Source organism: Canis lupus, chromosome 33, assembly GCF_011100685.1.
Source record: "Canis lupus familiaris isolate Mischka breed German Shepherd chromosome 33, alternate assembly UU_Cfam_GSD_1.0, whole genome shotgun sequence".
NCBI classification, from domain to species: Eukaryota; Metazoa; Chordata; class Mammalia; order Carnivora; family Canidae; genus Canis; species Canis lupus.
In genome coordinates this window covers 26306833-26332366 of record NC_049254.1, presented here as the reverse complement: position 1 = coordinate 26332366, position 25534 = coordinate 26306833, and the positions used below count along the sequence as shown (strand labels likewise).

Below are 25534 nucleotides of genomic sequence, written 5' to 3'. Positions count from 1 at the left end.
AGCAATTTTTAGAGACAGAAATACTTAAGATGTTAGTTTTCATATCTGCTTTAAGATCTGAAAAGATTTGGCCTTTATATTACTTTCTGATGTTTTAAATGCTTTGGAAGGAAAGAGATTTAACTCATTGCCCTATGAAAGAAAGAAAGAAAGAAAGAAAGAAAGAAAGAAAGAAAGAAAGAAAGAAAGGAGAAAAAAATCATAATTATGGCTAAATGATAGTATAAAGTTAAACATTATTCTTTGTAAAATCAAGTTTACCCACCAAATCACAGGGGAAAAAAATAACAAACATGACAATAAATGATAACACTCATCCACTGACATAAATTTCTAGAGCCACAACTTATTACTGAAAAGAAAGAAGTTTCTGTTACTATATAATGAAAGGGCATTCTACAGATAACCAAAATAAAAAACGCTGCATTTTCACAAAGAAGATTGGGTATGGGGTAGCCATTTATGGGGAAAATAGAGATTATTATTTTAATTTTTCATTGTTTTTAACCCTTGGAAGAAAACTAAAGAAACTTTAAGCATGATAAAGAAGCTTACTTTGAACTCAGAAGTTAACAGTATTTACAGTGAAGAAACAGGTCAGTCACTTTCCTTAGAAGTAATGAAAAAAAAAAAACTAAAACTAAAAATGTACTCTGTTATAATTTCTATTTCACATATTTTTCAGAATTCTTCTGGGTCATAAAAATAAGGTGGCCAAAAGAAATGAGGATAAATTTAGAAATGGAAAAGATACCAAAAAAGTCATTCTTTTTTTTTTTTTAAGATTTTATTTATTTATTCATGAGGGACACAGAGAGAGAGAGGAAGAGACACAGGCAGAAGGAGAAGCAGGCTCCATGCAGGGAGCTGGACTCCAGGATCCCGGGTCTCCAGGATCTCACCCTGGGCTGAAGGCGGGGCTAAACCACTGAGCCACCCGGGCTGCCCCAAAAAAGTCATTCTTTACAAATACTACACCCACATACTGTGAACATTTTTTGAAATCATCAACACCATCAAGTAAGTGAAAAGACATGGGTGCCTCAGTAGCTCAGGTGGTTGGGTATCTGCTTTGTGGCTCAGGTCATGATCCCAGGGTACTGGGATGGACTCTGCATTGGACTCTGTGCTCAGTGGGGCATCTGCTTCTTCCTCTGCCTCTGTCCTTCAGTCTGCTCATGCTCCCTCTCTCTTTATCTCAAAGAAATAAATAAAATCTTAGGGGAAAAAAAGATGGTAAAAAGACAACTCACAGAATGGGAGAAAAGATTTGCAAATCATAGTTGATAAAGGACTTATATCTAGAATATATAAAGAACTCTTACAACTCAACAACAACAAAGAAGCAAATAATCCAATTTAAAAATAAGCAAAGGATTTGAATAGACACCTCTCCAAGGATGATAAACACATGGCCAGTACATAATAAAGTGTTGAACATCATTAGTCATTTAGAAAATGCAAATCAAAATCACAATGAGATATCACGTCACATCTACTAGAGTAAGTAAAATTTTAAGAGCTGGACGATAACAAGTGTTGGCAAGGATATGGAGAAATTGGAATCCTCCTATCTTGCTGGTGGGAATATAAAATGGTACAACTACTTAGGAAAACAGTTTTGCAATTTTTCAAAAAGTGAGAGTTACCATATGACCCATATGTTTTACACCCAGATATGAATATACCCAAGAGACGTGAAACGTATGTCCACAAAAAAATTGTTCACAAATGATATGGACAGAATGTTTGTGTACCCCCAAAATTCAGGTGTTCAAGTCCTAATTCTTAGGTGATTGATGGTATCTGGAGATGGGGTCAGATGGGAACTAATTAGGTTTAGATGAGGTCATGAAAGTGGAACCTATGTGAAAGGATTAGTGTCCTTATAAGAAGATGAAAAGACCAGAGCTCTCTTTTTGCCATGTGAGAAAATAGCAAGAGGGAGTCATCTGCAAATCAGGAAGAGGGTCCTCACCAAGAACACTATCATGCTGACATCCTGACCTCACACTTCCAGCCTCCAGACTATGAGAAATAAGTGTTAAGTCACCCAGTCTATGGTATTTGTTCTAGCAGCCCACTTGACTGAGACAACAAATGTTTACAGTAGCATTATTCATAATAGTCAAAAAGTAGAAATATGGGCAGCCCTGGTGGCTCAGCGGTTTAGCGTCGCCTTTGGCCTGGGCCATGATCCTGGAGTCCTGGAATCAAGTCCCACATTGGGCTCCCTGCATGGAGCCTGCTTCTCCCTCTGCCTGTGTCTCTGCCTCTCTCTCTCTCTCTCTTTGTGTCTCTCATGAATAAATAAATAATTAAATATTATAAAAAAATAAAAATAAAATAAAAAATAAAAAGTAGAAATAACCAAATGTCTATCAATTGACCAATGGATAAATAAAAAGTAGTATATCCATACAATGGCATATTATCTGACAATGAAAAGTAACAAAGTTTTGATATTTTTTTTTTAGTTTTGATATGTTCATCAACATTGATAACCTTGAAAACATGTTAAGTAAAAGAAATCAGTGGCAAAAGGCCACATACTATATGATCCTATCTATATGAAATGTCCAAAATAATTAATGTCACAAAGACTGAAGTATATTAGTAGTTACCAGGGTCTGTGGGGAGGAGAGAAAGGGGAATGACTGCAAATGCACGTTGGAGTTTCTTTGGGATGATAAAAATTTCTAAAAATAGATAATGGGGGGATCCCTGGATGGCTCAGCGGTTTAGTGCCTGCCTTTGGCCCAGGGCGTGATCCTGGAGTCCCAGGATCGAGTCCCTCATCGGGCTCCCTGCATGGAGCCTGCTTCTCCCTCTGCCTGTGTCTCTGCCTCTCTCTCTGTGTCTCTCATGAATAAATAAATAAAATCTTTAAAAAAAAAAAATAAAAATAAAAATAGGTAATGGTAAACAATGTGAATATACTAAAAAACCACTGAATTGTACCCTTTTAAAGAGTGAATTTTATGGCATGTAAGATATCTCAGTAAAACTCTTATTAAAAAACAAGAATCAATAAATCAATTCTTAGAGAAAATGTAGATAAGAACATATGAGATCACTTTAAGAGAATTACTAAATATCAGTGGCAAAAATAAAGTCTCGATATTCTCTGCCTTTGCATAAATACATTACAAATGACAATACTCTCCAAGTTATAGATATACAAAATCTCTTAATTCAAGTCCAGTTAAGATACCAACATGGTAATTTATAAAATTTGACAAAATGAGGGGTGCCTGGTGGCTCAGTCATGATAGGAAGTCCTGGGAGCAAGAGCCCTGCCTCTTGCTCTCTGCTCAGCGGGGAGTCTGCTTCTCCCTCTCCCTGCTCATGTGCACTGTCTCTCTCTCTCTCCCTCGCTCATTCCCTCTCTCAAATAAATAAACAAAATCCTTTTAAAAAATAAAATTTGACAAAATGAAAGCAAAATGTATTTTTTAAAAAAAGGCAATACCAAATGAAATGATAAGGGACTTGGCATGCTATACTTCATTTTATATATATATATATAAAATTTTTTATTTTTAAAAGATTTTATTTATTTGAGAGAGAGAGAGTGTATGTGAGAGTGAGAGCATGAGCAGAGTGAAGGGCAGAAGGAGAAGCAGACTTCCCACTGAGCTGGGAGCTTGATCTGGGACCCTGGGATCTGACCCAAGACAAAAGCAGATGCTTAACCGACTGAGCCACCGACGCCCTTCAGCATGCTACACTTTAAAATGCAGTCTTCCACAGACTGGTAGAAAATATTTGAAAAGACATAACTGATAAAAAACAAACAAACAAACACACACACCAAAACTGTTATCTGAAAATATAAAGAATTCTTACAATCCAACAATAAGAAAACAACCTGATTTTATTTATTTTTATTTATGTATGATAGTCACACAGAGAGAGGGGGAGGCAGAGACACAGGCAGAGGGAGAAGCAGGCTCCATGCACCAGGAGCCCGACGTGGGTCACACAGAGGGAGAGGCAGAGACACAGGCAGAGGGAGAAGCAGGCTCCATGCACCAGGAGCCCTTAGAGAGAGGGGGAGGCAGAGACACAGGCAGAGGGAGAAGCAGGCTCCATGCACCAGGAGCCCGACGTGGGTCACACAGAGAGAGGGAGAGGCAGAGACACAGGCAGAGGGAGAAGCAGGCTCCATGCACCAGGAGCCCGACGTGGGATTCAATCCCGGGTCTCCAGGATCGCGCCCTGGGCCTCAGGCAGGCGCCAAACCTCTGCACCACCCAGGGATTCCTCAACAACCTGATTTTAAAGTGGGCAAAAGATCTCAACAGACACCTCACCAAGAAAATATACAGATGGTAAATAAGCATATGAAAAGATGCTCAACATCTTAAGTCTTTAGGGAAATGCAAATTAGAATAACAATGAGCTACCACTACACACCTAGTGGAATGATAATACCAAATGCAGGCAAGGGATGTAGAGCAATAGGTACTCTCTTATGTAGCTGGTAGGAATGAAAATGATATTCACTTTGCAGGACAGTTTGATGGTTTCTTCCCAAGCTGCTTGGGAAGTTACCCAAAGCAGGAATCATGCTGCTTGGTAGTTACCCAAAAGAGTTGAAAATTTATGTCTACACAAAAACCTACACATGGTTGATTATAGCAGCTTTATTCATAACTGCCAAAATTTGGAGGCGACTAAGATGTTCTACAACAGATAAATAGATAAGTATATGGTACATTCAGACATGGAATATTATTCGATGCTAAAAATAAATGAACTCTCAAGCCGTTAAAAAACATGGAGGAAACTTGTATGTATATCACTAAGAGGAACAAGCCAATCTCAAAAGGCTAACGTATGATTCCAACTATATGACATTCTGGAAAAGGCAAAAAACTATGGAGACAGTAAAAAGATCAGTGGGTACCAAGGAATAGAGGAGAGGGAAGGATGAACAGCAGAGCCCAGGATTTCTAGGGCAGTGAAACTGTTCTGCAGGATGCTGTAATGGTGGATACATGTTATTAAACATTTGTCAAAACTCATTGAACGTACAACACTGAGATTAAACTCTAATGTAAACTATGAACTTTGAGTGATAATAATGCATCGATGTAGATTCACCAATTCTAACAAATGTACCATTCTGGTGTGAGATGTTGACAACAGAGGAGTTGGTGGGGAGGAGGTGGTATATGGGAACTTTCTGTACCTTCCACCCAATTTTTTAAAATGCATCACTAAGTAGTAATTATAAAGCTAAATAGTTCTAAATTAAGAATAGATGATATGACAAAAGTACAACAAAAATTCCAGATATAAACCTTAATCCATCAAAAAGCCTAACATGAAGTATTAAGGGGAATAAGAAAGTGAAGAGATGAATGATAATTTAATAAATATTGTTGGGAATGTTAGTTTTCATTATGAAGAAAATTAGATATAAATTCACACCTCATAATCAACACCTAACCACAATAATATTAACCCTAGATGGGTTAAAAATGTTAACTTTAAACACTCCAAAGGCAGAGACACCTGGGTGGTCAGGCAGTTAAGCACCCAACTCTTGATTTTGGCTCAGGTCATGCTCTCAGGGTTGTGAGGTCAAGCCCCATGTGGGGCTCTGCTGAACATTGAGCCAGCCTAGGATTTTCTCTTTCCCTCTCTCTCTGCCCCTTCCCCACTGCTCATGCTCTCTCTCTTTCTCTCTCTCTGTCTCTCTCAAAAAAAAAAAAAAGACCCTACAAAAATAATAGAAGTTCTGTATTTCTGTAAATTTTTATAATACATAATATTATAAATTTCTGTATATCAGTATACATTCTACGTTGATATATTTATAAATTCTTATAAATATAACGACTTTTATTCAACTTCTTTTGGAATGACAACTGAATAGGTTCCTTGAGGGGAATTAACAATCCTAAATATTTATGCGCCCAATAACAGGCTTTCAAAATATATGAAGTCCAAATTTATAGAACTCCAAGGAGATATAAGTCTACAGTTATACTTGGGGATTTCGGCATCCTTTTTCGGTAGTTGATGGTACAACTAGCCATAACATCAGTACGGATACGAGGACTTGAACAACACTTTCAACCAACTTAATCTAACTGATGTTGACAGAACACTTCACTGAACAACAAAAGAACACACTTTGTTTTGAAGTGTCCATGGGAATTTATCAAGATAGACCATATTCTGGGGACGCCTGGGTGACTCAGCTGTTGAGCAGTTTGAGTGTCTGCCTTCAGCTCAGGGTGTGGTCCAGGAATCCTGGGATGGAATCCCAGGTCGGGCTCCCCTTGAGGAGCCTGCTTCTCCCTCTGCCTATGTCTTGGCCTCACTCTCTCTCTCTCTCTCTCTCATGAATAAATAAATTTTTTAAATCTTTAAGAAAAAAAAAAGACCATATTCTGTCCAGAAAACAAATCTCAGTTTGTAAATTTCAAAGTATTCAAATAACACAAAGCATGTTCTCTAATCATTGTGGAATTAAATTAGAAAGTAATAGCAAATTAGCAATAGGTCCAATTACATAGATGAAATTCAGTTGCATTATGCTAAGTGAGAGAAGCAAGGCACAAAAGACCATGTGCTGTATGGTTCCATTTCTATGACATTCTGGAAGTATGGGAACCAAAATATGACCAGTATTTGACAGAGACTCACTTTGAGTGAAGAAGTTGGTTACAAAAGAACTGGCCAGGGCAGCCCCAGTGGTGCAGCGGTTTAGGGCCGCCTGCAGCCCAGGGCGTGATCCTGGAGACCCTGGATCGAGTCCAACGTCAGGCTCTCTATATGATGCCTGCTTCTCCCTCTGCCTGTGTCTCTGCCTCTCTCTCTGTCTCTATGAATAAATAAATAAATAAAAATCTTAAAAAAAAAAAAAGAACTGGTGGGAATTTTGGGGGGTGATGAAACTTTTTTATATCTTTGTATTTTTTATATTTTGTGGTTGTTACACGATTGTATTCATGTGTCAAAACTTACAGAACTGTACACTAAAAAGTATGAATTTGCTGTATATAAATTATACCTTAATTTTTAAAATGAAAGAAAGTCCATAGCATTCATATACACAAATAGTGTACATGATTGGAAGATACAGTGAATGAAAAAACCTCATGTACTATAGCAAAAAAAAATGTTTAGAAACAAACATAACTGGAGCTATTCTATGTAAGGAAACTACAAACACTCTTTAAAGACACAAAACTAAACCTGAACAAAGAAGCGACATTCTTTGTTCTTGGTTACAGTATCTCAACACCATGTCAAGGTGTCAGCTGTCTGCAATTTATAAGTTTAGGGCAAATCCAATACAAATCCCAATGAACTTTTTTTTTGGACACAGATCATAAACTGGAAGTCAACCCTAAAGTTCCTAAGTAAAGATAAGCACACAGGAATAGCTAGGAAAATGGTGGGAAGGCAGAGCTCTTAGGGGAAGTAGCCCTGACATTAAAAAATTTAACAAAGCTTCTCTGTTCCAGAAACAAAGTACATCTAAAAATCTAGTCTGTATATGATAAAGGTGGTATCTCAAGTACTAAGGCAGTGCTAATCTCTTTAATAAATAGTGTTGGGACAACTGGATAATCATTTGGAAAAAAAACATAACATTTTATCCATTCCTCAGATCATAAAGAATAAATTCCACATGTATCAAAGATCTAAAAGTAAAAAAGAAAGCATTACAAATAAAATGGGTGACTGTAACCTCAGTGATGGGGAAAGCTTTTAAAACATGACCAAAATCCCCAATACAGTAAAATAAACAATTGATCGATTTCACTATAAAAATAAAAACCGTTCACACAGGGCGGGGGTGGGGGGTGGGGGTGGGGGTTGGCGGAGGGGGTGGGAAGCCACCATAAGCAAACTGAGAAGACAAACGACAAATTGAGAGGAAACAGCCTAAACATATATCACAGATAAAAGATTAAGATCCCTGATTTACAAGGAACTTTCAAAAATTGAGGGAAAAGAGACCAAGATTTGCCCGGACAAGGATGCCCCACACTGCACTGTCTTCCGGGCAAGTTGGGGAGTACGAAGCCGCCTTGTAGGGACGGAGGCGCGGGGCTGGGTCTGCCTGCCGCCCGGGGTTAGAGCCCCACTGCCCGGGGGTTAGAGCCCCACTGCCCTGGGGTTAGAGCCCCACTGCCCCGGGGTTAGAGCCCCACTGCCCCGGGGTTAGAGCCCCGCTGCCACAGGGTTAGAGCCCTCTGCCCTCGGTCTTAGAGCCCCGCTGCGCTCCGCCCCGACCCCTCTACCGGGCTTGGAGACCCGCTGCCCCAGGTTTAGAGCCCCCGGGCTTAGAGCCCTCCACACCGGGCTTAGAGCCCTCGGCCCCCGGGCTTAGAGCCCCGCTGGCCCTGGGCTTAGCGCCCTACTGCGCTCCGCCCCTACCCCCACCCCGGGCTTGGATCTCCACCGCCAGGGTTTAGAGCCCTCTGCCCCTGGGCTTAGAACCCCGCTGACCCGGGCTTGGAGCCCACCCCCCGCCCCCTGGGCTTAGAGCCCCGCCGCGCTCCACCCCAACCCCCGACCCCCCCCCCCGGGCTTAGAGCCCCGCTGCCCCGGGCTTGGAGCCCCGCCGCGCTCTGCCCCGACCCCCGACCCCCCCCACCCCCCGGGCTTAGAACCCCGCTGCCCCGGGCTTGGAGCCCCCCCCCGCCCCCTGGGCTTAGAGCCCTGCAGTGCTCCACCCCGACCCCCGACCCCCCCCCCCCCCCAGCTTAGAGCCCCGCGGGCCCTGGGCTTGGAGCCCCCTGCCCCCCGGGCTTAGAGCCCCGCCGCGCTCCGCCCCGCCCCCCTGCGCCCCCCCCCCCCGCGCCCCCCGCGCTTAGAGCCCCCGCCCCGCCGCCCGCGCGCCCCTCACCATCCTCCCGGCGCGGGCGCGCCTCCAGTCCGGCTCCCCGGCTCCCCGGCGGCCTCGGGCTCGGGTCACGCAGCCTCCCGGCCGCGAGTGGGCGCGCGAAGGTCGGGGCAGCGGGCGTCTGGGCGCGGGGCGCGGGGACGGGGACGGGGACCGGGACGGGGATGGGGACGGGGCGCGGCCCTCCGGTTGCCTCGGCTGCTCCGCTCGCGCCGCCCGACCGCCCCCGGGCCCGGGCCTCCTCTTTCACTTTCTTTTCTCTGAAAACCACAGCTGCCTGGGGCGCAGACAGCCGCCTCTAGGTTGTATCACCCCTCTGGGACAGATGTTCGTGTCAGACCACTTTGGGGTCCAAATTCTGGGCTCTGCGGTTCCCAGGTGTGTGACCCCAGTCGGTGGAATCTGTGCTGAGAGGCTTCAGGTTATCGTGGGGACTAAAGGAGGCAAATAGAAGAGAAATACTCCTCGGATTTCTTTCCGTTACTGAAAACAAGTACTACTGTCGGCCTGGCACGAAAACTTCCTTTTGAAAAGGAGTTTTGGGGCAACCTGTGTACGCACCACGGGTAATTGAAGAGGGTTTAGTAGAAGAATTATCTTTCTGGGTGGAGGCAAAGGGTTAAGGGAAATCAGTGAGAGATGGCAAAGCAGCCTCCCTCTCCCCTCCCCTTCCCTCTCCTCCCCTCACTTCCCCTTCCCTTCCCTCCCCTCGCCCTTACCATCCGGCCTGGAGGGGCCCGGGTAGGTGCGGACTGAACGTGTTACCCCAAGGCAAGTCCAGCTGTCCTTTGCTAGAATGGCCAATGCTCAAGGGAAGGGTTTGGGGTGGAAAGGAGTATGAGCTTTATCCAAGGGGCCGGCCACCTGGGGAAAAAGCAGACTCCTATCTAAAAACCAGCTTAAATATTTCTTTTTAAAGAAAATCAATCAAAAAAGCAGTTAATCAGCAAAAAGGGGGAGCACAGTGGTCTGCAACACTTCTTAATTTCATGGAGACTTAAATGGTGCCAGCTACAGGTGTGATGTTATTACCATATTGGGTGCAGAGAGGTTGTGTATTGGTCCCCCCCTGCACCCCCCCTCCCTCCCCATTCTTTCTAGGAAACAATGCATGATATAGATGCGCAAAGAAAGGTTTAATCAATTATGTGGCCTAAAGGTGCTTGCTAAAACTTGAAGACTACTAGATTGGCGGGAGGGGTGGAGGCGGCAGCTCCAAACCTGGTAAGAGCCATACACCTACAGGAGAGAGCCCTGCCTGGGAGCCCTGGCTGCGTTCTGGACTCAGCAAGGGAAGCACGTTTCCCAAATCAGTTCCCACTGAGTCCTCCTACCTTCCTGTCTCTTGCTGGTACTTTGCGTTGCTGAACTCAGCCCGCCATCAGGGCACAGAATGGAGCTGATGCACCCCAGGCAGTGGATTTTGATATCACATCTGCATTTTAAAAAGATATGTACAAAGTATTAGGAGCACAAGTAAATAAAGGATTCATAATTTTAAGACAAGATTGAAGGAAAGTTTCCACAGTAGTGGCATTTGGGTGAGACTTGGAATGAAGAGTAGGACATTTCTAAGTGGAGAATGACGCAGAGGGGCATTCCAGAGAGAACAGAGCAAAGGCCAGAAGAAGCAAAGTATAGATCGTGGCTTGGAAAAGCTGATAGTCTGCTGTGAGTGGGGGCTTGGGAGTGGGGAGTGGGGGCTTGGGAGAGAGGAAGGGGCATGAGGTAAGCAAAACAATGAGAAATCCCTGACGGCCATGCTGTGGCATCTGAACTCTATGTTCTAGGCCAGTGGTCCTCAAAATGTGATGCCCCGACCAGCAGCAACAGAATCACCTGGAACTTATCAGAAATGCAAATTCTGGGGCCCAATCTCACATCTATAGGGTCAGAAACTCTTGGGGGGGGGTTGTCTTAGCAATCAGTGTTTTATTGACACCTCCAGTGATTCTGATCCAAGATCAAGTTTGCTCTAGGCATCAGGGAGTTACTGAAGGTGTATTTCAGAGGAATAATGAGATCAGAGCTATTGTTTTTTTAAAAATATATTTTTAAGATTCATTGATTTATTTAGAGAGAGAAAGAGCATGAGTGGGAGGAACAGAGGGAGAAGGAGAGAGAATCTGAAGCACACTCCATGCCCAGCACAGAGACTGACGCAGGGCTCAATCTCACGACCCTGAGATCACAACCTGGGCTGAAACCAAACCGAGAGTCTGATGCTTACCCTACTGTGCCACCCAGGCACCCCAGAGCTATTGTTTTTTAAAAGGCAGTTTGAAGTGACATGAGGAGAGGGGGGTGGAGACAGAGAGTCTTTAGAGGGTATTTTATTCATTCTGGTGAGAGAACTATGGACATGCCAGGTAGACAGTGAGAGTTGAAGTGAAGGAGAGGCAGGGCTGGTGATGATGGATATGCAGGAAACAGGATGGGGAGAAGTCAAAGGTGCCACTAAGGCCACATTTTAATGTGCTATAAATGTAATAGATCTTACATTGTCTGTTGTTTTCCCAGGAAGTAAAACTGAGTTTTCTCCTCTATGAAATAAGACATTTAAACGAAATGGTTTTTACACTCTCTTTCAATCCATATGTCAAGTGAATGAAGCTTCTGAGTGATAGGATAGATCTTTGCAAGGCTCTGTGTGGCCAGGGTGGTAACCTGGCCTGGTAGTGTCAGAATTGAGTTGAAGTATAGGACACCCAACCGATGTTAGAGAATTGCTTGGATGTATGGAGGCCCACACATGGGAATTGGGTGCAGAAGCTTTCTATCTTTAGAAAACATCAAATATCTTAATACTATTTTCTCTCTCTTTTTTTAAGATTTTATTTATTTATTTGACAGAGAGAGAGAGCACGCACAAGTACGGGAGCAGCAGAGAAGAGGGAGAAGCAGGCTGTCTGCTGAGCAGGGAGCCTGATGCAGGGCTCGATCCTTGGACTCTGGGATCATGATCTGAACCAAAGGCAGATGCTTAACCGACTGAGCCACCCAGGGCGCCCCTCTTAATACCAGCTTCAATTCTTTTTTTTCCTTTGGAGAGAGGGTGACCTGATATGCTGGTACCCAGTGAAGCATCTGGGTAATCCAACACTGATGCTGGAAAGGTGAAAAAGAAACTGTAGGAGCAAAGAGGGGGCAAGTGTGGTTTGATAGGGTATGACATCCGCTTTCCCTAGGAGAGAAGAGATGAAGCTGGTAGCCTACTTTTATCTTTGTAATAACCTCTGTGTTAAGGAGAAACAATACTAAGCAATGTGATTTCCACCACCCAAAGTGGCAACAGTGAAGTCAGTCCTGTTCCATTTTGCTGTGATGTTATTTAGCAAATAGCTACACACAAAATCAGCTGCAGACATCTGTACAGCACATGATATACCTCTACACTGCTGGTGTTGTAGAGAACTCCCAGAATCTCATCCTAAGGGAAGAGAAAAAAGGAGCAGGAGAGGAACACAGAAAATATGTTCCTAATATGGATAAAACTTTATTAATTTTTTAAAATTTTTATTTATTTATGATAGTCACAGAGAGAGAGAGAGAGAGAGAGGCAGAGACACAGGCAGAGGGAGAAGCAGGCTCCATGCACTGGGAGCCCGACGTGGGATTCGATCCCAGGTCTCCAGGATCGCGCCCTGAGCCAAAGGCAGGAGCTAAACCACTGCGCCACCCAGGGATCCCAAAACTTTATTAATTTTTAAGATACTATTGATTGATTTATTTGAGAGATCGAGCACACGTGCTTGAGAGCGTGGGGAGAGGGGCAGAGGGAGATGGACAAGCAGACTCACATTGAGCTTGGAACCCCATGCAGGGCTCCAACCCAGGACCCAGAGATCATGACCTGAGCCGAAATCCAGAGTCAGACACTTAACTGACTCAGCCACCCAGGCGCCCCTGGATATAACTTTATTTAAAGCAGATACAGATGATAATACCTTCCACAGAACAAGAGCAGTAATCCAAAGGCTAGGATCCAGAACTTAGCAGGACCCAGTTTTGCTTTCTTGAAGCAAATTTAGCTGACCCAACAATCATAACAGTAAAGACTTTCATGAATCATCAAAAACTAAATGAATAATCTGATTTTTAAGAAAAGACCTATCACTTAAGCTTTCTTAACTCTTGGATAAAGGAAAAGATCCTGGGTTTTTAAGTTCTTCAAATAGGACATCATCCTTGGAGGAAATCTACTTTGAGCACTGTGCAGGAATCCATTTTTGAGAGAAGCCCAGGATAATGGGAACTCCTCAGCCTGCTCCTTGGAGAAGTCTCCTGCAGGAGGCAAGGTAGCCTGGGGGTGTGGAAGCCCTAAGGCCCGACTACCTTCTTCGGATCCCAGCACTTCTATTTATAAACTATGTGACTTTTGTCAATGTTCTTCTCTCTATGCATCAGTTTCTCATTTATAAAATGGGGATAGCATTAATAGTCTCAATCATAGAAGCAAAGCCCTTAATCAAGAGGATAAAATACATCCATAATAAATATTAGCTATTGCCATCTGATTAACAAATGTATACCCATATATATGTGTATTTTTAGGAAAAGAAAAAGACCTCTTGTTCATCTGTTTCGGAGAGAGGCTGGGACGTGGATAACCAGATAATTGGCTAGTATAATTTTCTTCAGAAAATTTAAAATTTAAAAGCACGTTTTGCCATGCCATATATTTCTTATAGTAGATCCAACTTACCTTGTCTCTGTCCAGAGAGAGCACCACGGAGAAAGATTATGAGGGAGAAAATAGGACTTGGTGGGACTTAATAAAAGAATGGAAAAACTGCTATGGTGGGGGCTATACTACTGAGAAAGTGATGTCTATGGAAACTAAAATAAGGTTATTTATCTTATTTATCTGTTACACTGGAAGCAGGGTACACTTAAAAAAGTACAGTAATATCCAGAGGAAAAGAGTGTTCAGAAACATGTAGTATTATAATGACGGGGTAAATGCACCCCATATGGCAGATTTTAAGAATCAGGAGGGAGCAAGGACCAAATTAGAGGCCTGTTCAGAGGCCAGAGTTCAGAGGCTAAGTGTTGTGGAGTAAGAAACTCAGTTTTCCTAATCAGTGGTGAGGTCTCCAGAAATGGCTTCCTTACTTGCCTCTGTCAGAGATGTAGGGAACATAATCCCTATGCTGGGCTATTAGTAACCTGAGTCAGGCAGCAAAAAATTATGAAGCACCAACTGTGTATCAAGCTCTGTGTTGTGAAAAATAGCCTTATTCCATTTATTACCAGAGGTTGCCCAATCTCTGCTTCTGGCCCCTTTTCTGGCCATGGTGAGGGTGGTGGTGGTGGGGAATGTGGGTCTCTAATTTTCCATAATCAAAGCCTTCCTCCCCACCCCCATCCACACTAGGATTTTACTTACAGGGTACTTAAGGAGCAAACAAAGAAACAAAAGGCTACCTCAGAAATGGCAATAAAAAAGAGTATCAATTGACAGGGACGCCTGGGTGGCTCAGCGGTTGAGCGTCTGCCTTCGGCTCAGGGCATGATCCCCGGGTCCTGGGATCGAGTCCCACATTGGGCTCCCTGCTTCTCCCTCTGCTTGTGTTTCTCCCTCTGCTTGTGTTTCTGCCTCTCGCTCTGTGACTCTCATGAATAAATAAATAAAATATATTTAAAATTTTTTAAAAAAGAGTATCACTTGTCAGCTACTATTTCAACTGAAGAACACAGAAGATGATTTCAGACTCACGACACTCCACCCCCTGCTCCCCCAAAGATGACCCAAGAATGAGGCACAATAAAATTACACAGATATTTGGAGCTTTTATCTTCCGTAAAAAGTAACACTCCAGAAATGACAGACTAGGAGATTCTTACTCTTACATCTACGACTTCTTGAAATGAAAAATTTTATTTTATTTATTTTTAAAATTTTTATTTATTTTTTAAAAGATTTTATTTATTCATGAGAGAGAGAGAGAGAGGCAGAGACACAGGCAGAGGGAGAAGCAGGCTCCAGGCAGCAAGCCCAATGCGGGATTTGATTCTGAGACCCCAGGATCACATCATGAGCCAAAGGCAGATGCCCAACCGCTGAGCCACCCAGGCGTCCGGAGAGGAAAAGTTTTTTTTTTTTTTTTTCGGAGATGAAAAGTTTAAAAAGATGTTTCTTCAACTGTGTCTTTTGATAGCTTGGCTCAAGACATCCTTCCTGCAGTCTTCTTACTCAATTCCTTTATCTTTCAGCTCCTGTTTGACACGTTTCAGATAATCGGGATCAGGGTAGCCATACCTGCAGAAGGAAAAAGGTCCTTAACTTCTTCACAAATGGTCTTAAAAAAATCTGTACAGTAGATTAACATGTAGTGTTGCAAACATTCAAAAACAATCCTGAAGACAGATGACTGATAATCACTTGTAAGTGTGCAGATGTAAGTGCTCTGCCTGGTAAGTGAGCCTAGCTGTCTGCCCAGGATTGGCCTTGAACAAGACTTTTTATTTTCAGCTCACGGTAAGCAGTGACTCTCCTAAAGTCTAATAACTACACTATATTTTTATGGAGGGCAACCATATTCTACAGAAGAATTTTCAAATTTGGGACATTTTTGAAAAGCTTAGGATGCATTCCCTTTTGAACACTAAAGGGTCTGAGGCATTCTATTTGGGTTTCATAAAGGGCAAGTAAAGAACAACTGGATTGCTGATGATACAACTTCCACCACTACTAACTGAGACTTTTCCTAGAGTACTATTGGCCAACTGATTTTAGGATCTCTGTGGACCATTCGGGAGGGGAGGGTAAAAGAAAGGGTGATTTTAAAAGAAGGCAAAGTAAATAATACATAAAATATTACTCAGCCACGAAAAAGGATGAAATCTTGCCATTCGCAACAACATAGATAGACCTAGAGGTTATTATGTTGGGTGAAATCAGAGAAAGACAAATACCATAGGACTTCACTTATATGTGGAATCAAAAATACAACACACACACACACACACACACACACACACACACAGAAACAGTCTCATAAATACAGAGAAGAAACTGGTGATTGCTGGGGGAAGGGGGCTAGGGATGGGGTGGGGGGTAGGCAAAAGATGGACTAGGAGGTGCAACTACCAGTTGCAAAATAAAGGACAGACGGTAACTACACTTATCATAGTCAGCACTGGGCGATGTGTAGAATTGTCAAATCAACTGTTGTACAACTGAAACTAATATAACATTGTATGTCAACTATATTTCAAAAAAATACTTTACTGTATCCAATCCCACTGCTCTACAGTCTCCTTACAGCCACCTCCTCAAACTGCCATATTTTACAACCTCTAAATCCCGCTTAGCAATCATTATGTTTCAGAAGGTTCTCACATTTGTGGCCCTCCAACACGGGACGTTTTGTGGTGGATATCATTCCATGTAACGACATCTGAGACTCCTAGTGTTCGAGACTCTCCCACTGTGAAAATCAGCTTTTGCTCAAAGGCTCTACAAAGCAGTCTCAAAACCTTATTTCCTTCTTCATTATTAGGCAAGTATGCTGTTCGTTGTACTCCAGAGTATTTCTTTCCTGGGTTTGGGTGCTCTTTCTGTGTGAAGACAAAAAAAAAAAATATCACATGAAAACACTCCCCAAGTCTGAATTTTACTATACAGATAGATGTACTCATTTGCAGATGGAGTAAATACAAAAAAAAATACCGAAGGTTTGCATATATTTGCAATAATTCCTATTTCTCTTTTTCCCTAAATTCTTGCCAGAAATACTATCCATCTTCTGACTTGCCCCATTCTAACACATAGTCACCACCCACTTCTTCTCTGCCTTAGCAGACACAAAAGATACCTAAGTTATCAGCAAACATTGGTACCTTTATTACTGTTGTTGTTGTTGTTGTTATTATTATTATTATTTAAGGCCCTTGAATATAGAAATATATATGAAAATACATTCCATGTATTTTTCCATTTATGGAAATAATTCCTCAGGAATCCAGAGACAAGAGAGTCTCTTTTCCTCTGATAATTCTAGCATCCTGGAAAGAAACCCATGTACCTCAGAAACACTTACTGTTTGTATGCCTCCTTTCATGTTATAATCAATCACAATGGAACCGCAGGATTCATAACCTGGAAGTGAGTCTTTTAGGAATGCGAAAGTCATGGTTCCCTCTGGCTGATTGCCTGTCTGGATGCCATAGGAAGTCTGGCACACGGGACAGACCGGCTTATAGGACAAGGCTTTGTCGATACAAGGGGTGCAGAATGCGTGCTTGCACTTCAAGAGCACGTGTTTGTTCCTGATGATGTCCATGCAGATGCTACATTTGTCCTCTTCCTTGTCCTCCCCTGACCCCCCAGAACTGACAGAGTGCTGGAGTGTTGGGGAAGCCATTTCTGAATCATTACTGTCAGTGTCCATGGGTGTTTCGTGGTCCTCATTCCCTTGATCTCCAGCCAACAGGGACAATTCCACTTTTTTACAGATATACTGCTTGGCCTTTGCCAGGTGACTTGGCAACCCAATCAGAGTCATGGACTCTTGATTTAGCACGAAGTGTATGTCTGGATGCATTGTTCTAAAGTCATCAGCGAACTTGGTCCCATGTAAGAGCTTTCTCTCTCTGCCCAGATGTTTCAGCGAAAGAACTTCTCTTACCAGCTGACTTGACACATGTTGATAGGCTTCGATGAAACTTCCGTAAGCATGGACAGACAGATCGAGTTCCTTGTCCTTAGGTTCAAATAGAATGCGCATTTTCTTAATGTTTCCACAAATCTCACATTGAGTGTTGTACTTTTCTTCTATCTCTTTCACCTTCTGGAGTAATTCAGCTTCTACAAGCTTATACTGAGCGGTGTCAACTTCAATCCCATTATTCAGGCATGTGAGAGCCGATATTTTCACAGGTCCCATGACAAGATTTTCAGGGTCTTTTAGGGTAAAAAAATATCTGGCAGAAGAAATGTCATCTTGTGTCCCAAGGAGAGTTAATTCCCTTCCTTTCTCCTTTATAAGGAGCTTTGTAAACCGTTGATTCAATTCCTGTTTGATCTTATTTGCCTGCTTACTGTCTTCAAAAGCAAGGCATTCCTGCTCCAGCAGTCCTGCAGTTTTCTGAAATTCACTGAAAAAAGACTCTTTAGCAGCTTCGAGGTCACCTGATTGATTGGAGGTGAAGTCTAAATTGACAGTATTCAGAGAACTCTCCTGAACTCTTATTTTTACACCAAATCTTTTCTGTATTGAGTTTATTGTATCAGGATAGATATATTGGAAGTATTCAAAGAAAGGCAAGGGAATTTCAAGATGGCTGCTTTTTTCTTCTGCCCTGGTTGTTGGTTGGGAGGGGGAAACACAGCTGTTCTGGTCCTGCTGAGGGCGCAGCTCCCTCTCCCCTGTCCAAAGGGAAGACTCATGTCTGTGCCCGCTTTCTTGGAGTTGCTCTTTCAAGAAGTGATGTATTTTTTCAATATCTCCAAAGGTGCCACACACCTTCTCAATTCCATCGTGCCCTTCCATCTTTTTGACCTCGGGGCAGATAGTGGTTATCTGTTCCCTCTGCTCTTTAGAGAACAGGTTACAATTCAGGTCAGCCATGACACAAAGAAAGATCTGAAAATTTAAAAGGAATAAATAAAATCTCTCAGATGTCAGCCCTACACTCTCCTGTCAGGACAACGCCTAAAGACCAGAGAAACCACCAGAAGGTGACTTCTTTCAAATCCTTTTTGCAGAGGTTGTAGCAGGCTGCGCCCAGAGGTTCTCAGCTCTGTCTGCACATTAGAATCACTTGGGGGAATTAAAACAAAACAAAAGGAAAGGAAACAAACCAACAAGCCAAGGCCCAGGGACATCTCCAGAGAGTCCACTGTAAATGTAGAGCCTGGGTACAAGCATGTTCAAAAAGTGATGTGGACAAAAAGCTGGGCTTCTAGAGCCCTCTGCTATCTCCACTACTGGGGAGTGGGGGGGGAGGGAAGGCACTTCCGCTTTCTGGGCAAGTTGCTGTGGTTCTCACAAGAGTCTGTGAGCTTGGAAAGGAGCCATAAATCTGAAGAGGATGTTTTTCCCTATTCACTGTGTTTTCTCTTCTTCAATTCTCCTCCATTTTTTTTTCTTAAACTGAGTACCTAACCGCATGAGGTATTGCTGGGCCCTCTAAATTCTGTCCTTGAGAAGCTCAAATATAGGACAAAAACACCAGCTGAAGCTGAGAAAAGGACATGCAAATTGAATGTAATACAAAAACAAGGTTTCTCTGTTCTGTTCCCCTCAAGGATTTTGTACCTGCTACTTCCTCTGCACGTAACATCCTTGGTCCAGATCATCCTTAAGGTGTTGCCCAAATCTCGCCATTTCTCACACCTTCATCAGGGCCGCCCTGAGTCCAAGCTGTTGTCATCTCACTCCTGGCCTGCTGCAACCCTTCACCTTCTGCTTCCACTCTGGCCCCTTCCTACACTCGGCCCTCCACACAGCAGCCAAAGTGAGCCTTTAGAAACGTAAACCAGATCAGCCCACTCCCTGGCTCAAAGCCATCAGGTGAATCCCCTAAGACTGAAGTTAAAACCCAAAGTTTCTACCTTCATCCCCCAGGGATCTGACTTTCGGTTACCTCTTCGAGTTCCTCTCCTTTCACTCTCTCCCTTGCCCACTGCCTGCTAGCCACACTGGGGGTTAGAACCCATCCTGGGGCTCAGGATAGAAGCTCCTGTCTCAGGGCCTTTGTACTTGCCCTTCCCCCGGCCTCGAACATTCTTACCTCATTTAGCTAGTAGCTCCCTTACTTCATTCATGTCTCTACCCAGACATTACCTCATGTGAGAGGTTTTCCCTGATATCTTGTTTAAAATAATGGCCTGTCATTATCTGTCATCTATCCTAGCATATTCTTCTTCCTAGCACCTCTGGCAGACATTTTATATATATATATATATATATATTTTTTTAATTTTATGTATTTATATATATATTTTATATATATTATATATATATTTTATTACATATATATATATTTTTCCTATTATCTGTTTCTCTCACTACAATGTAAGGTCTCTGAGAGCATGGTCTATGCTCCTGGCTGTATTCCCAGCTCCTGTGACAGTGCCTGGCACACAATAAGCAGTTGATATTGTCTCAGGACAAATGTCTCCTCCTCAGAGAAGTTGCTTCTGACTTCTGGTGAGAAGCAGCACCACCTCTTTCTCCTTCCTCACTTTGGCTCTGTCACCCTCTAAGGCAACACCCTATCATATTATCTTCTCAGTACATATCACTCACTGCCTGAAATGGTTTCATTTATTTTGTTTACTTGCTTATTGTCTTTCTATGTACCCCCCCCCCACCCAGAGGGATCTTGTCTATTATGTTCACTTCTGTGTCCCAATGCCTAAAAGAGTACCTGCCTTCTAGTAAGTCCTCAGCAAGTGGTGGTTGGATCAATAATGAAAGGAATGGCCAACGGAGGGGAAGGTACAGGGACCTATCTGTCCGCCCCCTCTTTTAATCCTTACCTTTTGGAGACAGGAATCCATAGCATTAGGAATACCTTCTCCCTCTGGATGCTTCTCATCAGACCTCACCTCTTTCTGTGACTGTGTCAGCGAAGACATTCCAGAATCTACTGGATTCTCAGTGGGCTCCAGAAAAATAGTCAGAAGTTTGTTGTCAACGATAATTTGATGTTTTTCTTTCTTCAAGACTCTCTCTTTAGCTTCAATGGAGACATTATACACACACATACACACGGGTAAGACTTAAATAAACCTCTTATTCATGCATCTGTACCCTGTCCCAACAGCTTCCCAAGAAGGCCACTCCCTGCATCCTGGAATGGTGGGTTGGTGACAGGGAACTGTCAAACTCCAAAGTGGGCAGGTTATGTTTTTGTTTGTTTTTAAAGATTTTATTTATTTATTTGAGGGGGGGGGGAGGGAGAAAGAGAGAATGCACGCATGTGCGCCCCGCATGAGCAGGGGGCAGGGAGGGAGAAGCAGACTCCCTGCTGAGCCGGGAGCAGACTTGGGGCTCTGGGTCCCAGGACCCTGAGATCACGACCTGAGGAAGGCAGACACACTTAACCGACTGAGCCACAGGGCACCTCCAGCTTACGTGTTACTGTAGAAATGAAAAGCTCATGATAAGGGTATTAAGTCCATTCTTTAAAAGTCAGGCTTCCGAAACTGTCTCCAGTTTCCCATTTCAATGATATGGAATAATACTCATTCTACAAAGTCAAACGAAAAGAGCAGGAATCAAAGATACAGCCTCAGAATTTCGCAAATGTAGGTCGATGGCCTGACATTCGTAGGAAAAAAAAGGCTGCAAAGAAATGCACCAGATCGGCTCCAGGGTGGTTTTCTTTATTCTTTTCTCTCTCTCTATTCTACAGTGAGCATATATGACTATTTGTAATTCTTGGAAAACAAATCAATGGAATAATTAAAATATGAAAGTGGAATACCTAGGGCAGCCCCGGTGGCTCAGTGGTTTAGCACCGCCTTTAGCCCAGGGCGCGATCCTGGATACCCAGGATCGAGTCCCACATCGGGCTTCCTGCGTGGAGCCTGCTTCTCCCTCTGCCTGGGTCTCTGCCTCTCTCTCTCTGTCTCTCTCTGTCTGTGTGTGTGTGTGTATGTCTCAGTAAATAAAAAAGAAATAAAGTGGAATACCTAGGGCACCCCGGGGCGTGGGGGGGGGGCGGTGCTCAGCGGTTTAGCGCCTGCCTTCAGCCCAGGGCCTGATCCTGGAGACCCCGGGGTCAAGTCCCACATAGGGCTCCCTGCATGGAGCCTGCTTCTCCCTCTGCCTGGGTCTCTGCCTACCCCCCACCCCCCATTAATAAATTAAAAAGAAATAAAGTGGAATACCTAAATGACAGGAGTTTAGAGGTGTCTGGAGGAGGGAAAGGTGCTCTTCCCAGAGCTGAGAACTCTGAGTGCGGGTGAAGATGCTGCAAAGCATCCCCTCTAAAATGTGGTCAGCGCAGATCCCTGGCTGGGCCTCCTGGGCTCCGGCCTCCCTGTGGAGGCAGCGGGGGCCCCGGTTCGGGTCCCCAGCAGTGGGTGCCATCCTGTGTAGGTCCAGCGGAGCTGGGGGGGTGGGTGGGGGGACCCCGCGGGCCCGGCCGCTCTGCACCCGCTCTGCACCCGCCGCTCACCTGCCCTTTCCAAGAACTTCACCTGGAAGGTGACCTGGTCCCCGGGGTGGGCGGGCTGCACGCTGCACTCGCCGCCGCCCGAGCTCCGGCTCTGGAAGTAGACCCCCAGCTTCCAGCGCGTCCGCGGGCCGGCCTGGGGCACCCGCACGAGCAGCGGGGACGGCGGGCGGAGGGCCATGGCTCGGGTCCGCGGCGCCCGCCGCAAAGTTTCAGTTTCGCTTCTCGGAAGTCCCTCCCCGAGCCCTGCCCGGGCGCTCCCTCCCCTCCCCCCGCCCCCCTCCTCCCTGGGGCGCCCTTCCCGGCGAGCAGGTAGGTCGGCTCGGGGTCCGCAGGTGGGGGGACGGCCCGCAGGTGAGGCCCCCGAGCTCCTCCGCTCGTGCCTCGTTACTGTCACCTGCGGCGGCCGGGACTCCCTCGAATTCCCGGGGAAAACCTACCTGCGTGTCTCCTGACATTTGAATCCGTTCACCTGCGTTAGGACGGGGCGCCAGGTACCTCCCTCGGGCCCCGCAGCGGTGATGGGGCTCGGGGCTCCCACCCGGGTGCCAGGGGGCGAAGATGAGCGCAGAGGCCCTGCTGGTGAAGGCAGGCGGACTTGAGTGAGTAAGGAAGCAAAGTCTCTTAAGGCCTCCAAGAGTAAGTTTGAAGCAGAAACTTTTTTTTTTAGGATTTATTTACTTACTTATTTATTTACTTATTTATTTATTTGTTTGTTTGTTTGTTTATGAGAGACCCAGAGAGAGAGGCAGAGGCACAGGCAGAGGGGGAAGCAGGCTCCCTGTGGGTGGCCCCATGTGGGACTCGATCCCAGGACCCTGGGGTCACGCCCCGAGCCCAGGGCAGACGCTCAATCACTGAGCCATCCAGCCGTCCCTGAAGCAGAATCTTAAAAAGAGTGAGAGGTGGGGAGCATCTGAGGCACTAGAACCCCTGAGACCCAAAGCGCATTGGGATCCGCCTTGGAGAAGATGAATTGGGACGGGGGAAGGGTCTAGACCAGTGCTGACCAATATAGATAGAGTGGGAGGTATAGGTGCAATTTCAAGTGTTTTAGAAGCCACGGTTTAGAAAGGATATGCCCATTGATCAGTTAACACCTGCAGGAAGTGGCCTATGCACGAAGTTGTTCTGCACCCCCCCTTTTTTTTTAATTTTTATTTATTTATGATAGTCACAGAGAGAGAGAGAGAGAGGCAGAGACATAGGCAGAGGGAGAAGCAGGCTCCATGCACCGGGAGCCCGATGTGGGATTCGATCCCGGGTTTCCAGGATCGCGCCCTGGGCCAAAGGCAGGCGCCAAACCGCTGCGCCACCCAGGGATCCCCTGCACCCCCTTTTTATTACAACAGCAGAACATTGGAAACGCCTTAAATGTCCCTAAGTAGGGAGACCTAGAGGTTTAATAGCTTATCGGGCATCTATATAATGGAATGCAAAGAGCATTAAAACGAATGAAGAAGCTCTTGAGGTGCAAACCCGGAAAGATCTCTAGGATACATGACATGAAAAGGGTGAGATGCAGAAGAGTGTGTAGACGATGCTACTGTGTGGGGGAAATGCCTCTGGAAGGATACAGGAGGAGCTATTGACACTGATTAGTTCTGGGAAGGAAACGTGGTGAGGTGGGTAGGAGGGAGCCTTTCACATTCTTTTAAATTTGAACCAGTAAATATTATACCTATTCAAACAGTAAAATGTAAAATTGAATATATTTCAATCCTTTAGAAGAATGTATTGCCTCAAGGCAAGAGGCTCTGAAGCTCTGAAATGAAATGGTGTCAGTAGGAAAGGAGGGTAGGGGCATATGTGAAAGTGATTTAGGGGTGCCTGAGTGGCTCAGTCAGTTAAGTGTTCAACTCTTGGTCTTAGCTCAGGTCTTTTTTTTTTTAATTTTTAATTTAATTAATGTATTAGAGAGAGTACGTATGTGAGAGAGAGCACAGAGGGAGAAGGAAGAGGGAGTAGCAGATTCCTCACCGAGCAGAGAGCCCGATGCAGGGCTCGATTCCAGGACCTTGAGATCATGACATGAGCTGAGAGCAGATGCTTAACCAACGGAGCCACCCAGGCACCCCTTTTAAAAAATTTTTAAAAAATACTTTATTACTTTATTTATTCACGAGACACAGAGAGAGAGAGAGAGAGAGAGAGAGAGAGGCAGAGACACAGGCAGAGGGAGAAGCAGGCTCCCTACAGGAAGCCCAATGTGGGACTTGATCCTGGGACTCCAGGATCACTCCCTGAGCCAAAGGCAGATGCTCAACTGCTGAGCCACCCAGGTGTCCCTTAAAAAATTTTTTTTAAAGATTTTATTTATTTATTTGAGAGAGAGAGAATCTCAAGTAGACTCTGCACTGCCCATAGAGCCCAATGCAGGGCTTGATCTCACAACCCTGAGATCATGACCTTAGCCAAAACCAAGGGTCATATGCTTAGCTAACTGAGCCACCCAGGTACCCCTCAGCTCAGGCTTTGATCTCAGGGTCATGAGTTCAAGTCCTGCATTGGGTTGCACACTGGGCATGGAGCTACTAAAAAAAAAAAGAACAGAAAAAAGAAAGTGATTTAGTTGGTCAGGACCCAATGATGTGGGTTGGATATGGCACAAGGGAGAAGATTCTAGATTTCTGACTTCAGTGGGTAACTGGTCTATCGGTTTACTAAACTGTGGTATCCAGGAGATAAAGTGTGGATTTTGGAGGAGTTGGTGAGAGTAGAGAGTTAGGGAGTGGAGATAGATTATGGGTCCAGTTTTGCAGAGTCTATGTGCAAGGGGACTGTGGGACATCCAGATGGAGTTGAAAATTGGGGATCAGGGAATCCCTGGGTGGCTCAGCGGTTTAGCGCCATCTTCAGCCCAGGGTGTGATCCTGGAGACCCGGGATGGAGTCCCACCTTGGGCTCCCTGCATGGAGCCTGCTTCTCCCTCTGCCTATGTCTCTGCCTCTCTCTCTCTCTGTGTCTCTCATAAATATATAAATAAAATATTTAAAAAAAAAAAAAAGAAACTTGGGGATCAGGAGAAGTATAGCCTAAGGATAGTTTGGGAATCATATTTGCAGCTGGTGAGCTGGAGCTTTGAGGATGGATGAGATCACCCTCGGAGGGTGGGCCAAATAAGCAGAGAAGTACTTTTCAGACAGAGTCTTGGGGCAATCGATTAAGGAGTAAACCATGGAGGTGAATCCAGGGAAAGGGTTAAAGGCAAGGTGAGAACCCACGGGAGGGGCATAGTGGAAGCCAAGAAGGTAGGAATCGAAGAAGGAAATGTTGTAGAAAGCAGTCAAGTAAAGGTTAGGACAGAAGATAGACTGCTAGGATTAACCCCATGGAGGAGTGGGGTGAGACAAGGGGCCAGACCACCGTGTGCTGAGCGTGAGGAGAGTCAATCCTTCATGCTACCCACGGACAGAAAGAATCAGAGCCGGTGATGGAAAATTGGGAAGGTGTTTGTTCTTATTTCTGTTGTTTTTAACGCAAAAGAGACTGGGGTGTCTGGGTGGCTCAGTCAGGTTAAGTGTC

At 44.6% G+C, this 25534-nt stretch overlaps 3 protein-coding genes across 13 annotated transcripts in view; 1 reads left to right on the top strand and 2 right to left on the bottom strand.

Annotated features, from left to right (window-relative positions):
* The window catches only part of PARP15 (poly(ADP-ribose) polymerase family member 15), a 47156-nt gene extending 37543 nt beyond the window's left edge, over positions 1 to 9613 (bottom strand). For 3 of the 5 annotated variants that reach the window (XM_038583021.1, XM_038583025.1, XM_038583023.1), the window contains exon 1: positions 8879 to 9011. Coding sequence is in view for 2 of the 5 variants with exons in the window: in XM_038583024.1 (XP_038438952.1) it covers positions 9595 to 9597 (3 nt within the window). In the remaining 3 variants the exon portion in view is untranslated. Of the gene's footprint in view, positions 1 to 8878; positions 9086 to 9594 lie in introns of those variants that run through there. The other 2 variants (XM_038583024.1, XM_038583028.1) reach the window with 2 other exon arrangements.
* A 5300-nt stretch (positions 9614 to 14913) lies between these two features.
* DTX3L (deltex E3 ubiquitin ligase 3L) lies at positions 14914 to 22588 on the bottom strand. 3 transcript variants are annotated; one of them, XM_038583019.1, is made up of 5 exons: positions 22450 to 22588; positions 20367 to 20566; positions 16921 to 18465; positions 16221 to 16438; positions 14914 to 15137 (listed from the first exon to the last, which is right to left on the bottom strand). In XM_038583019.1, the coding sequence occupies exons 2-5, from the start codon at positions 20463 to 20465 to the stop codon at positions 15068 to 15070; spliced, it is 1932 nt and encodes a 643-aa protein (XP_038438947.1). In that variant the 5' UTR covers positions 20466 to 20566; positions 22450 to 22588; the 3' UTR covers positions 14914 to 15067. The 3 variants fall into 3 exon arrangements, with proteins under 3 accessions (XP_038438947.1, XP_038438946.1, XP_038438948.1); XM_038583018.1 differs by lacking the exon at positions 22450 to 22588 and adding an exon at positions 22013 to 22230; XM_038583020.1 differs by lacking the exon at positions 22450 to 22588 and adding an exon at positions 19141 to 19345 and having other exon boundaries at positions 20367 to 20523.
* The window catches only part of PARP9 (poly(ADP-ribose) polymerase family member 9), a 33614-nt gene continuing 30256 nt past the window's right edge, over positions 22177 to 25534 (top strand). For 2 of the 5 annotated variants that reach the window (XM_038583015.1, XM_038583012.1), the window contains exons 1-2: positions 22242 to 22321; positions 22491 to 22648. The gene's annotated coding sequence lies outside the window, so the exon portion shown is untranslated. The other 3 variants (XM_038583016.1, XM_038583013.1, XM_038583014.1) reach the window with 2 other exon arrangements.